This window comes from Anabas testudineus, chromosome 12 (genome assembly GCF_900324465.2).
Source record: "Anabas testudineus chromosome 12, fAnaTes1.2, whole genome shotgun sequence".
Lineage (NCBI taxonomy): Eukaryota > Metazoa > Chordata > Actinopteri > Anabantiformes > Anabantidae > Anabas > Anabas testudineus.
This window is the reverse complement of record NC_046621.1, coordinates 5,036,472-5,051,842: the sequence shown is the minus strand read 5'-3', so window position 1 is coordinate 5,051,842 and position 15,371 is coordinate 5,036,472. Positions and strand designations below refer to the sequence as shown.

General features: G+C 39.9%; 1 protein-coding gene across 2 annotated transcripts in view; it reads right to left on the bottom strand.

Moving 5' to 3' along the window:
* The window catches only part of lamc3 (laminin, gamma 3), an 89,707-nt gene that overhangs the window by 43,625 nt on the left and 30,711 nt on the right, over positions 1-15,371 (bottom strand). For both annotated transcript variants that reach the window (XM_026356470.1, XM_026356471.1), the window contains 5 exons: positions 7,928-8,116; positions 6,776-6,893; positions 3,867-3,965; positions 3,034-3,170; positions 2,229-2,348 (listed from right to left, as the gene is read on the bottom strand). In XM_026356470.1, the coding sequence (XP_026212255.1) occupies positions 2,229-2,348; positions 3,034-3,170; positions 3,867-3,965; positions 6,776-6,893; positions 7,928-8,116 (663 nt within the window). The remainder of the gene's footprint in view (positions 1-2,228; positions 2,349-3,033; positions 3,171-3,866; positions 3,966-6,775; positions 6,894-7,927; positions 8,117-15,371) is intronic.

Sequence of the window (15,371 nt, the reverse complement as noted above, 5' to 3'; positions counted from 1 at the left end):
TAGTAACCAAGGCCACTAGGCTGGTTTAAATACAGGTCTGTGTGCAGGTAGCACTCAGGTCGTGTGAGGCTTTTAGCTGCAACTGCTGCTTGAATCAGAGTGACAGATAGCCTGCAGGGGCTCACATGTATTGTTCACTCCTCTGCTGAACACACGGTTCAGTCATACAGTGCTCTTTTGCCTTCAAGTAGAGAGTTATTTCATTAACATTCTGCCTTTTCTCCCTTCTTTCCTCTTTTCTTTCAGTCTTTCCACTGCTTCAGGCTTAGCAGGTTGGCCTGTGTTACAGATATGAACAGGATCAACACTGCAAGCTTCTCAACAGATGGCTGTAAGGACTTATGTTAGATGATGTCCCCTTCAGCGTAAAATGCTACTCAGCCAAGAGAGGCACAGTTACTGTCCAGCAGATTCAAGTGGTGACCATGTCTGTTGGAGGCAAGTCAAAGCAACTATTTAGGGAGGTACTTCATGTTTGTCTATGATAGTTCCTGGCAGCTGTGTTCAAGTGTTCAGTCTGTTGAGTCACCACGGGAACTTGAACTCTGCCTGTGTCAACCGTCAAGCAGATGTCCAGGATCAGGAGGAGATTCACATGCTTCAGAGAAAGAGTCTCACCGAGCAAATACACACATTTACATTTACACTCCAAGTATGAAAGGAGATAATGTTTGGAAGAATTGTAGTGAAAAAGGAGCTCTTCCAGCTTCCTGACCAGCCAGGGTGCCATGTTTGCCATCTTTCCCTTTCACTTTCACACTTTCTGAAACTCGCTCTTTCCCATTCAACAACGCCTTGTCAGACGAGAATCTGTGATGTCTTGTCCTCATCCAAGCATCGGCTGATATTTCTGGAGCTGGGTAAGCTATGCAAATCGCAAACTCCCCTCTTTTGCTTTACCAACTCAATAAAAAAAAAAATCCATTCTGATTGAATCCTCGTCTTCTCTGTGACAGCTGAGGCCCTTGACAAACTATAGCGACAAATATATTTATGGGAATCACAGAAATTGCATTTTGTGTGATGTCAGACGTGGAGTTGTCACTCAGAATTATCTCGTACTTTGTTGAAGAACATAGTGGAGGATTTTAAGCAAATTAAAAGTAAAAAGAGCAGAGACACTGGCAACGTGAGAGAGAATTCCAGAGCTTCATCCAAAGCTGCTGCTGCTCTACTCTAATCTTTAAAGTAACTGTACACAAGCAACACTACGAAAAAGGCAAGAGAAAATGAGATCATTAATAGGGACGGCAAGGCAATAGATTTGTGCATTTACTATGTGGAAAAACAACATAAACAAGCACTGCGAGAAGCAGATAAGCAAGCTGCCATAAAGCTGCTCTCGGCCAGTTAGGCCAATAATCTGTGTGTTGTGGTCTACAGAGACGTCATGACAGACCATGGGAAAGAAGAAGGAAACTTTTAAAAACAGTATTAACTACTGTATGTACAGTTATAATTAAACCCAAACACAGACACACATATGCATGAAAGCATCCATTAAGGACTTAAGCAAACATGACATGCACACAAACTGTGTCCACATCCATGACTTATCAACGCATCCGTAATGACATTCTACAAATTATGCTTGACCACCAGGCTTTGTCGCATCCTCCTTCTGCTGCGAGCGTTTCAGCTTTCTAAAAAAAGATGCCTCCAAATGGAGTTGTTCTCTGTGATCCTCCACGATGCAGAGTTAATGGGATTGCTCCTGTTTTGCTTCTGGCTGCAGACTGCATGGTGGCCAGAGGAGCTGTGAGTTGATGCCTAGAACTGACTTAGTGGAGACAAGAGGAAACCAAGCCAATTTTCACTTTGTTCCTGCTCCAGCATGGCCAAGACATCCAATTCCATCAGGCCTTTGCTGCTGGGGCGGCTGATAGAAATGGGCCCTAAGTCCTGTAGCTGGGCCAGCTTATTCCCTTATCTTCTAATGGCTCTGATAAGGGATTGGTGGAAATTGTGTCAGAATAATGGCTGTATTACTTCCAAAGATATCGATTTATCTTGCTAAGAAAACAACAAGAACAAGTCATGGGTATTACTAATGCTCCACTAACACTAATATTGTTTACATATGTTCCACACCTACAACTGGTGGATTTATTACATTATAGCTATCAACAATACTAAAACACTCTGGGGGCTGTCACCCACCTATCTGACCCAACCAAGCAAAAATCAGACATCAGTTAAAATGTCTGTTATTTTCCTTTCTGACTCACCAGGTGCTTTGTAGAAGCCAGTGTCTTCCTCGCTAAGAGGTAACAAGTAGACTTCCCCTTCCTTCCACTGCAGGTGGTCCTGCTGTCCTCCAGAGAACTCTCCCAACCAGCCATCCTGACCTGAAGGTAAAAGAAGATTTTCATACATGAATCATAGATATTTCCTTCTTTCACAAAGGTCAGCATATATACAATACGATCAACATAAGATTGCACAAAGAGTTTAAATATGGTCTTACAGGGAACCTTTTATTATAATATTATTATAATAATCATATTATTTTGCATTAGATGGATTTTCTGTTATTTATTTTACTTGACTATTTACTTTACTATTTATTTTATGTGGCTGCCTTTAGAGCTCAACACTGTAATTACAGAAAATATGCAAATATAGAAAACACAAACACGTCAAATTCAATGTATTTCTGTGGTGTTTAGTTGTGTTTCCTGTAGTGTTGCCTGGGTAAATGAGTTAAACTGAAAGACTTATTTAAAACTGCTGTCTCTGACTAGATTAAAACAACTTCCTAATAGGTGTAAAAATATATAAATGTAGTACAATATACAATTAACAATAGATAATTGTATATTAAACTACACAGTAGTTAAGGGAAATGAAAAATAACAAATAAGAGCATAATTATGTATGTCATTATCATTATTATCATTATTTGTCACAAAGAATCATTAGTAATGTTGTTACTCAATAATAACCTAATCCATATTATTATTATATAATATTAATACTAATCCCATGGTAACCATGGCACAATATTAACAGCTGGAGAGGCTGAGACGATACCTTCAGTGAAGTCAGACGTTATGTTGACAGCTGCACAGTGACTGGATGAGGAGCAGGCCAGAGAGTGACCAAAGCAGAAACATGGTTGGCAGCCTGCTGGGTTTACTTGCTGAAGGTTAAAAAAACCTGGCTTGCATCTGTAGGTACACACACACATACACACCCCCATGCATAAAAAGTTATTAACATGCAGATGCTGCACACTACGCTTGATTGCTGCTATTTACCACATCCTTGCTGTAGCGTTGTTCTCGCTAATCTCTTTAAGTTGTTTTCAGTGCAGCAGACGGGGGTGCTAGTGGCTGCAGACCGCAGTAAGGAAGGAACAAATTGGAACTCAGCTACAAAAATCCTGAGGTCTCACCTACAGACAATAGCTGGCATATGGGTGGGACAGGAACACCGCTAAAGATCAGCCACTGCACTAGTCGCATTACACAGGAGAGGGGCCTGCTCAGTGAGCCGTGAAATCAGCAAAAAAAAGTCAACAAACTGGGAACACAGAATTATTCAATAGCTGGAGACCTGGGGCTGTGTGTATTGCTAATGTCACAGCGAGTTTATCTTCGTTTGATCCTGCATCCCAGGGGAACAAAATAAAAACAGACAGTGAGAAGCAGAGACTTGGTTATTGGCACATTTTAACATGTGCACTGTCCAAGAAGTCAAAGTCTCAGCTCACCTCAAAAGTTGGAGTAGTTTTTATTTTATTATTGTGTTCCACCAAACAGGATAAGGGCTTCAGTTGTCCTCTTTTACAGCAAAACTGTTGCCTTAGTAACCATAGGTCATGTGTACGCGCGTGTGATGTGAGCAATGAGTTTCTAACACACCTGTCACAGCTCTGTCCCTCCACATTTGGCCTACAGTGGCAGCGTCCATCCAGAGGCGAGCAGTCGTCCACACTCCCACTGGAGTCGCACTCACACGGCCTACAGATGAAAGGTGACGTTAGGATGAAAGATTTGAATCCACTGCAGTTTATGGGAAAGTTGTCTTAAAGACAAGGACAAGTTAATGTGATAACATGACTGATCTCCACAAGGATATTCTCTATGTGCTTGCCCCCACACATCACAGATGGTCAGCTACACAACAGCATGTCTGGACCCAGTGGGGTGTCTTGCTCAAGGACACTTGAACATCACAGATATTTGTGTCGGGGCTTGAACCTGGGTCTCTCTAAAAAATATTAACCTTGTCAGTGTATTACTGCACTGATTCAGAAGCTCTTCTTCTTACAGATTGTCACAAAGATGCCTGATTTAGCAAACAATTTAACAAACAAGATTTAAAGGCTGTGTAAGCAGCCTCGATAATAGAAAGTGAGAGTTTGGATCAGGAGTGAGCTGAATTATGTGAAATGTGTTTTGATCAACTTCATTGATTGATCACCTCTGTTTGAAGCTGTAACACAGAACCTAGTTTTTAATGAGGTGCTATTACAAATAATTCAATTATCCCAAGGCAATCCGCCTCTATTTGTTTCTGCTCCAGTGGTCTGAGTAATTCACACCTCTGCTCAACCGCCTGATTTTCCAGCATGAATGAGAGACAGCAGTGTGTGCATGCAGGCTGGCATGTGCATGTCTGATACTATTGAACACATTTCATTTACACATTTACTATTACCAAAACCTTCATAAGTAATAGTTCTTTCATATTTTCACATTTGAAAATTGATGTGACTCAAGAGGGTCGAATAGCCTTGTAGCATGTTTGCTGAGAACAGCTGTCTGCTGCAGCTTGAAATAAGACTGACGAGAATGTTGAGACTGAACCTAAATAGTTTCAGGTCACAAAATCAGAATAATAACCAAAGCGAGGTTAAAAATTCAATATATGAAAGAGACGGCAGAGTGTAATTATTCTCTGTGGATACATCACAACGAATGACCTCTTTCACATACATACATGTAGTCGTTTGTATTTATTATAAGCATTTGTTCCATACACTAAGAATATACGTAACAAAAACAAAAGAAAAACTTTCATCTACAGTGTCCAAGCTATAGTAGAAATGTCTGTTTTTTCTGTTTAACAGTCATTCCACTATCTGTTGTCACAGTATCAATAGTTCAGCAGTGCTAGAAATAATATTAACACCAAGCAGTCATTGATATGCTATTCAGCACCGTGACAACTTAGCATTCTCTTAGCAGGTAGAGAGGGTCAGGCAGAGCTAGGGTGGACTTCTTATGAATATAAATTCAAACATGCACACACTCTAACACACATTATAGTTTACATTTAAATGCAGGTTCATATGCCCACACCTTTTTTGAATTTGCTTTTCATCATCCAAATGTATGCATCAGTCCAGTGTAGCGTCACGATGCAACAAAGGATGCAGAAGAACAAACAGACTGTGATTGTGACTTTTAGGAATGAAAGCAACTCTGCTTTCCTAAAATCAATCTAACCTGCTGAGCTCATTCCTGTGGCATACTGAAACAATGGAAATCAGAGCACAAGTACAAATATAGAATAAGCAATATTTCAGTGTTTTTGTTCTCATTCAGGGCGCCACCTCAATTAATAGAGAACAACTGTAATCATCCATCAATCTGACAACTGTGAAATCTTTTCCCAAACACTGATTAGCTTGTCTCTGCAAGATACATTATACAATATCTCTTTAAGTAAGTGGAGGCATCCTACATGCTAAATCATGCAATCTCTTAAATGAAGCGAACTACTGGAATTAGTGGAATTAGCTTATAGCACCAACTCCTTCTCTAAATTGGCTGAAACGACACCAAAAGCTCTCAAGTTTTCTAAGTCAAGCAAGCCTAGATCTAGTCATCATGGCAATGTGACTAGAGATGAAGCATAATCTCTGTTTTGACTATAAGAGGACTTGAGATCTTCATCTCTTGTTAATCAGGATGGTTGGCTGTCAAACCATAATAATGACCTTGTGCAGCAAGAGATATTTTATGCCAAAAGTTGTGGTTATTTGACAAATGTCAATCTCAGTAGAAACAAAAAAGAACAGAAGTAAAATTTACCTTTGACCCTATTGAAAAAAATTGAGATTAGCAATGCAGCTTTATCTGAGTTAGACATTTATTTAACATAATATGAATATGCTACTGATGAGACATATTGCTTATACATTTAAGTTGCAGTATGGGGTCATGGTCATATATCTATTTACTCAACACTGTTCTACTGTCAGTCAGATACAATTGAATAAATCTACGTTAATTAAATGCAAATCATGATTATAATAATAATAATAATAATAATACAGCATATAAAAGTGTATACCAACCAAAATCCAAATTTCAACAACTATGTTAAACATGGATTAAAGCGAAATATTGATTTATCCAGAGTTCATGTTTCGACAGTGCTTCGGGTTAGCTTGCTTGCAAGAAGGGTTGTTAGCAGCTTGATACTGTATTTGGCACGCCCTGGTACTCACTGATAAGAAGGTCACTAATTCACAGTGGTGTCACATAGAGGAATGTAAATCCTCTTGTTTACACTTGCTTTGTAGTTTAGATAAAATTAGTCCGGGGGAAATTGGATTGTAACCCCAAAACAGGCATGATTTGTTCAACTATATTAAACTATGTTAAAAGTCTGAGTATGTTTAGTTGAAGTCTGTGTGTTTATTTCATATTTTTCCCCTATAAATACACACACCTTTATTTATTATTTTATTTCTTCTTAAATGCAGTCTTTTGTGTCAGTATGTCTGCGTACCATGTTCATGACTATGCACGTTGCTCACCTGCAGCCACCAGGGCCGAGCGAGTGAAAGCCAGCCCGACATGTGTCACACTTCTCCCCCGTCACACCAACTCGACACGCACACCTTCCTTCTACATCACACTGCAGACTCACTGAGCCTGGGAGGGACAGCAGATGGATGGTGCAGAAGAAAATTTAAAAAAAAAGAAAAGAGAATGTAAAGGGTAGACAGAAAGAAGTAGAAAAAAGGGAGTATTTTCAAGAAAAGTTGGGGGGAAAAAGTTTTTCAATGAAGATTATGAGTTATTACATGAAATGGATCAATAATTTGTCATGAAGGGGATAACTGAATACCTATTACTGGACTGTTGTTCAAAAACTCCAGAGATGAGCCAGGAAGAGTGGGATATAACCTTGTAACCACACTGTAGCTGACATACTGTAGCTTTAGTTAATGGAGAGAAAAGACCATCTGAGGTATTGTGGACAAAAGAGAAAAATGAAGGCTGATGGATTCTGCTTTGACCTTTGATCAATATAATGGACTCCAATAGCTCTTTGCAACCACCTTATGCTATTTAGGGAACATAAAGAAACGATAGCTGATGTATTTGCTCATCTCTCCCTCTGGTTCTCTCTCTTTACCCACACGATGGTTTAATTAGGAGCCCAAACACTGAACGTCCCATCACCAGAAAGCAGACTGTGTTTAATGAGTCATTCCATTGATAGCGCTCAGTGAGTCAACTGGATCAATTTACAACAGCAGGGATGAGTAAAGTCATGGATTTCTTTAATGGTCATTTGGGAAACTAAGGCAAGTTTAAATCTGATGAGGTGTGCAAGACATGAGATGAACAAGACTGTACAGTATGTATTATAAATCGCAGAAGATCACACTCTTAGGCAAGGTTTTGCAGCTGAGTAGTTGATGGGTTGGACTAAATATTAATGCAGTGTTATTAATGATTTAAAAACATTTGGCCATAAAATTTGCAACAATTAATCCTTTGAATCATTTTTTGTCTGTAGCTAAATCTTGCTTATGGTGCTTTATTGTGCCAATACAGCCTTCTAATTTAACCATAATTAAATTTGTTCTTACCATGGAAAATAAAAGTGGTGAGTAATTATATTGACATGGATTATAATTAGGGTTCTTAAGTTATTAGCAAAACAATTAAGGATTTACCATAGATATTACAGTTGCAGGGCAGGCAGGGCTCTTCAGGAGATCTCCTGTAGTGATTTTCTCTGCAGCGCTCACAATGGGGCCCATCAGTGTTGTCTCTGCAGCTCACACAGCGCCCCCCACTGCCGGTGCTCCGGTACTGCTCCATGTCAAACACACACTCGTCTGATCTCCCACTACAGTTACACTCTGCAAGTGAGAAAAAAAAAAAAAAAACAAGAAAGAGAAAGAGCGAGAGGTCAAGTAGGAGACAAGGAGACATACGGAGAACGAGAAACGAGCAGCCACAGGGGAGGAAGTAGGCAGAGGAGGCAACAAGGTAAAAAGAGGGAAGGCCCGAAGTAAAAGCAGAGAGACAAGGGGAGGGTATATATATATGAGAGATTATGTGTTATGGGATTGGATCATAATTTAGAGGTTCTTTACTAATCTCATTTCACACAGGCCTAATGAGGAGCCAGTCAGCTGTCAGGGGGCACTTAGATAACAGTAATTCATGTTTATACAAGAGCAAATTACTCAGCTGATAACACACCATCACAGCTCTCATACCCCTCACATCAAATCCCTCCTTAGTTTACCAGTTGCCCTGAGGGGGGATTTAGGTGAAATTGCCCATTTTATTATGAATCAAGCTCTCTGTTGTGTTGGCAATGACTATATGATTATTTTTTCTTGTTAATAAGGAGTCTCCGCAGTGTTACTTATTTCAAGGATACGAAAATAGACAACAGTTAAAATTCAACATTGTACAAACTTTTGATTCTGCTCCAACGTCTAATGTTGCATAAAAATATTTGCTGTAAGTAAATCTGGGTTCACACAGTCTTAACAAAACCTGCATCCTTTACAACTGAGACTCCCCTTATATTATCTTGTGTGGTCCTGCACATTATAGTTTGAGTTTTACTTCTCACAGAACATACTTACGAATAATGTATAATAAGGTATAACTTGTAATTAGTTTTCTTGGACAGCCAGTTTACTGTCTGTGTGAGGCATCTGGTCTAGGGCTAATGCAATGTCAATAGTTTTACCTACTGTACTGGTGCTATGTTATAAAATAATTCATTAGTTTTTATGTAAAGTGGCTTTGTCAGAACCTTTCAGTAGAAATTTTATGTGGACAGAAGCAGTGACAGTAAATCAAAACACTAAACTGCTAAGCAGAAACTAAAACTATGAGCTGAAGAGAGCTGCAGTGACGGGTGAGTATTCTCTGAAATCTTACACTCAGTCATTTCATCCAGTGTTGATACAAAAATATTGATTAGTGGGGCTTTAAGCATTTGTATTGAAATTGATGGTTCAAGGGCCGGAATGAGAAGATCCTGAACAACAGCCTCTGAACTGCTAAGACTGGCCTTTTCAATACAGCACGCATTGTTTGATAAATGGTAAGCCACTTGTTATCACATCTGCAATCTCTCTGCCCATGGGGCAATAGAATCTGACAAAAACTGACACTCCATATAGAAAGTCGCTGCAGCATGACTCAGTCCTGATTGGCACTGTTGGGCAACCAGAGCTTAAACACGACCAGTCAGCTCCACTTGTCAGCTCCCATCCACTTTATTGTGCCAGCTAGTGGTGCTGCCACTGCTGGTCAGGCTAGCTGATAGCCAGGTGGCAGCACTGTCAACAACAGCCTGAGCCTCTGACGTGTCCCCCTTTTGTTTTTTTTTTAGTACAAATCAATGCTGACTCTAACAGTATCTTACAAATTTGATGTAATCCATTATGTATACTGGTTTACTTGAGAAATCTATAATTGTTCAATTAATAATTATCTCAAAATGATATATTCAGGTCTTTCAATAGATTATGTCAAAAGCTACTTCATGCATGAAGTGAAGGAAAATGGGTTGGCTTAATTATGATTTTTATGGTTCTTATTTTGAAATAAGCTGCAGGGCTAAATGAACATCTGGCTGTTTATCCCTCTCAGCAAGTTCAAAAGTATTTGCTAATGTTTTAATAGCTTTTTTCTCCCATTTCATTATCTTCATCATGTTTTGTTTTTCTGCTTTTTATTTAGTTTTTCCATTTCCTAACCTACTCTAAAAAGTAGGTATAGTTAATAGGAGTATAATTATTTTAGCTCAAGCCCCAAATGTGTTTTTTTATAGCTACATATATTTTTTAAATGTTTTACATTTGCAGTCTTTGATGTTGATGCCACATTGGCTGTGTCAACCACATGTCTTGAAAGAAAGGCATGAAGCCATTAAACACATTAAGATAAGCATGTTAAAATGCTGCAGCATGTTTTCTATCTAGGTAAGAGTGTGCAACAGTTCAGAAGGTTGTGTTTGTGGGATGAAGATTGCTACAAGCAGTGCTCGCATACAGTATGGCAGAGGGGAAGTGAGACAGAACAAATCACTTAAAGCTGTTTTTCAACTGCTCCACCACAAAGACCTCTGCACAGCTTGTGTCTGGCCATCTTGACTACATTTATGGATCTGCCCGCCCACAAACTCCTCTTCCACAGACTGCGTTCCTCAGTCCTGTCCTGGGGACCACACAGGCTGTGCATCACTGCCATTGTGGAGGTAGAACTACACTAGCTGCACATTGAGTATGAGTGCACAAATACCTCTTTCCTTTGATTGATGAAGATACCTACTCAGATGCTATTCATCATGAATTTCTACCTTGGAGAAGAAGCTACAGAATTTCAATACATATCATTTATAATAAAACATGAAATAGTATTTTGGTGATGATTTGCAGCCTTTTCAGTCATAAATTTAATGTTCCTCAAATTAGAAAGCAATGGTTTTTGTAAAATGCAAGCTAATGGAGCACAGGGTTGAAATATATATAAAAAAAGATTTTACTGCATTGCTTTATACAGTGTCTGGTAGAGGTAAGTATGATGTGAATGGAATTGCAGTTTTAATTTTAGTCTTAAGCCGAGCTACAGCACTACAGGAGCAAAGATGGTGTAATTGTACATCCTCTAGCCACTTCAGCAGTCTCTAACACGATACAGCAAGGTGGCCATACTTCCGCTCACAGGTACTTTTTGAGAGCATAGGAACCTTTCTCTCATAAATTATTATGCAAATAAAAATTGTGTCAGTAAAGCCTTTTCTAGGAGATGGAGGTGGTGCTTATGGCAACAACTTGTCACATCAGCCTGGTATGAACAATCACAAATGCATGATCCTGTGTCACATGTGGGTTGTTTGGTAACAATTGTCAGGAAACCAAGGATCCTGAATTACCCTTTACTAGAGATTCAGTACAATTGAACTCTAATTGGACGACTCCACTACCGAAAAAAATCCCCTTACATTGTCTCTGTGCAGAAAAGGGATGCCCCAGTGCTTTCAGTGACTATGAGCTGGCTGCACTAACCTTTCTTGAAAGGCTGGTGCTGCATTTCAGACTCCTGCCGAGGGCTTCCAAGGACTCTTAAATTTGCATATCATGCCCACACAGACATGGACGTTGCCCCCATATTGTTCCTTGGGGCTTTGTTTAATAATGATTAGCCCGGACACACAGTGAAATCCATGTTCTTTGTCTACAGTGCTTTTAATGGCACAGCCCCTCAAAGCCTTGACTAAAATCTTATTGCAGTATGTTATGGCAGTGATATGCAAAATCAAAGCTTAATGTATGGTTGTAATGCATGTTAATGTATCTGAGCGTTCTGGACTAGGGGTCAATGAAACCCTCTGAATAAAACAAGCTACATTAACTAAGGGATAAGTACACTGTTTTATGTGAAGTATGTCCTAAACAAACCATACATTTAATCATTTGAAGGGCAAGGCCATTTGGTCATTTTCAAAGGTCAGTAAGGCCACTTAAACAATTCAATTCAATTCAATTCAATTTTATTTGTAGAGCGCTTTTTACAATTGACATTGTCACAAAGCAGCTTTACACAACCAAAGAACAGTACATGAACAGTGTATGTGTATGAGTCATAATAATGTGATTGTCCCTGATGAGCAAGCCGAGGGCGACAGTGGCAAGGAAAAACTCCCTGAGAAGGCAACAGGAAGAAACCTTGAGAGGAACCAGACTCAACAGGGAACCCATCCTCATATGGGTGATTACATGCTGTGTAGGCAGCAGTCCAGTATAACAGTTAAAGTCTTTTAAGTTAATATGGAGTCCAGTTAGTTATTGCAGGCAGACTAGTTCCATTCTTGGACTATCGAGCGTTGAGTCGAGAGCTCCAAGAAACAGCTTCCGACGTCCGCCGAGGCCGGGACCGACATCATAGTAGCTTGTGACCAATCCAGTCTCCAAACGCATCCCAAAGGGCAAACGGTGGATCCAGGCGACGAGATCTCCAGCCAGAAGTTGGGCATCAGGACGAGTCAGACAGGTCCAGAGGGCAAAGGGTGGAATGACGTGTAGCTCGACAGAGAGACAGGAAGAGGGAAAAGAGAGAGGGAGAGGGACAGAGAGAGAAGAGGAGAGATTGCAGTTAGTTGTATTCACAGTCAGATAAAGTTTGAGGTGAATGTATATTTAGTGTAGTGCAGCAGGGACTCCGGCAGGACTAATTATGACAGCCTAACTAAACGGGTGGGCCAGAAGGAAACACAGACATGAGGGCGCACTGGGATGTAGAGCAACCAAACACTTCACCATCAACAAACCCGAGTGATCAGTGAGAGTTGGGAAGACAGCATCTAAACATACCAGTTCACCATAATGCTCTACGTCCATGAGTCCTTCCCAGATCTATTTACTCAAATGCTTGACTAAATAGGTAGGTTTTCAGCCTAGACTTAAACACTGAGACTGTGTCTGAGTCCCGAACGCTATTTGGAAGGCTATTCCATAACTTTGGGGCTTTGTAAGAAAAAGCTCTGCCCCCAGCTGTAGTTTTTAGGATACGAGGTACTGACAGGCAGCCAGCATCCTTTGAGCGAAGTAGGCGTGGTGGATCATAAGACACTAGCAGTTCACTTAGATAATGCGGCGCAAGACCATTTAATGCTTTAAATGTCAAAAGTAGTATTTTAAAATCAATGCGAAATTTCACGGGGAGCCAATGAAGTGTAGATAAGATAGGCGTGATGTGATCGTATCTTCTGGTTCGAGTGAGGACTCTCGCTGCTGCATTCTGAACTAACTGAAGCTTGTTTATGCACCTGGTTGAACAGCCAGACAGTAAGGCATTACAGTAGTCCAACCTAGAGGTGATGAAAGCATGGACTAATTTTTCTGCATCATTTAGTGACAAAATATTCCTTATCTTGGCAATATTTCTGAGGTGAAAGAAAGCTGTCCTGGTGACATTATCTACATGAGCTTCAAATGAAAGACTGGAATCTAGAATCACACCAAGGTCTTTGACTGTTGCACTAGATGTAACGGAAAGGCCATCTAGAGTTACGGTGTGGTCTAACATCTTGCTTCTAGCTGCAGATGATCCTATAACTAGTACTTCTGTCTTATCAGGATTTAGCAGAAGGAAGTTAATTAGCATCCAGTCTCGTATATCCTTTACACATTGCTCAACTTTATTAAGCAGTTTGATCTCATCTGGTTTTGATGAAACATATAACTGTGTGTCGTCAGCATAACAATGAAAGTTAATACCATGTTTACGGATAATGTTGCCCAGAGGAAGCATGTAGAGGGAAAAAAGCAGGGGGCCTAAAACTGAACCCTGTGGAACACCAAACTCCACTGGAGAGCATGTGGAGTAATCGCCATTTAGATCTACATACTGATAACGATCAGTCAAATAGGACCTAAGCCAGGAGAGGGCCGTTCCCCTAATTCCAACAACATTTTCTAGTCTGTGAAGGAGAATACTATGGTCAATGGTGTCAAAAGCTGCACTGAGGTCGAGTAGCACAAGCAAAGAGACACTACCCTGATCAGAGGCCAATAGGAGGTCATTTACTACTTTAACAAGGGCCGTCTCTGTGCTGTGATGAGGCCTAAATCCTGACTGATAGAGTTCATGTATGTTATTTCTATGAAGATACGAGGATAGCTGCCCAGCTACTATCTTTTCGAGAATCTTTGAGATAAAGGGGAGGTTTGATATCGGCCTGTAATTTGACAGCTGACAAGGGTCGAGATCAGGTTTCTTGATTAGCGGTTTAATAACTGCTAATTTAAAACACTTTGGGACATACCCACAGCTGAGTGAGGAATTTATGATTGTCAGCAGGGGTTCTATTATTTCTGGCACTATCTGTTTTAGAAAGTGTGTCGGTATAGGGTCTAATGTACAGGTTGAAGATTTTGCAGAAGAGATGAGTGAAATTAGTTCATTCTCTTCAAGAGGAGTAAAGTAATCTAGGTACTGATCTGCTGAGGTTAGCTCGTCACCTGCGTCAACTAAATTGTCTGGTTTTAAAGCTTGAATTTTCTGCCTTATATTTACAATTTTGTTATTGAAAAAGTTCATGAAGTCCTCACTACTGCACAACGTTGTTGTGGAGATATCTGCAGTAGTTTTCTTTCTAGTTAATTTGGCTACTGTATTAAATAAAAATCTAGGGTTGTTTTTGTTGTTTTCTATGAGAGTGGAGAGATACGTTGATCTAGCTGCACTAAGAGCTTTTTTATAGTTCAGGATGCTCTCCTTCCACGCTATCTGGAATACTAACAGTTTAGTTTGGCGCCATTTACGTTCTAACTTTCGAGTAGTCTGTTTTAAGACGCGCGTGTCATCGTTATACCAAGGAGCAAGTTTCTTATCTCTAATGACTTTTCTTTTAACTGGAGCTACTTTATCTAAGGTATAACGTAATGACGACTCGAGATATTCAGTCGCCTGGTCTAGTTCTGTGGTGTCAGACGGTGATCCAATCAAAGTTGATAACTCTGGAAGATTACTAATAAAGCTCTGTGCGGTAGTTGATGTAAATGTACGTTTAATGCGATAGCGCGGCGCTGAGTATACATTGTTAATATGACACACTGTAGTTGAAACAAGATAGTGGTCTGAGATAACTTCAGACAGTGGGAGCGTAAGTAAATTTCTTATACTTAAACCGAATGATATTATTAAATCTAAGGTGTGACCCGCTTTATGAGTGGGTCCTACTACACACTGATCTACTCCTAGCGAGTCCAATATGGACATAAATGCTGTTCTCAGAGGGTCTTCTGGATTCTCAAAGTGAATATTAAAATCTCCAGCAATTAACGCTTTGTCTACAGAAACAACTAGGTTAGAAAGGAAATCTGCAAATTCACAAAGAAATTCAGAGTAGGGCCCTGGGGGTCTGTAAATGATAATTAGCGGGATCGGCTGAGCAGACTTTATATTTGTATCTATACTTGTTATGTTACTATAAAGACATTCAAAAGCTTTAAATTTGTGTACATGTTTTTGTACGATAGTCAGATTATCATTGTAAATAACTGCGACACCTCCTCCTCTACCAGTCAGACGAGGCTGGTGAATGTAGCTGTATCCAGGAGGAGTTGCTTCATTTAAAGCTAC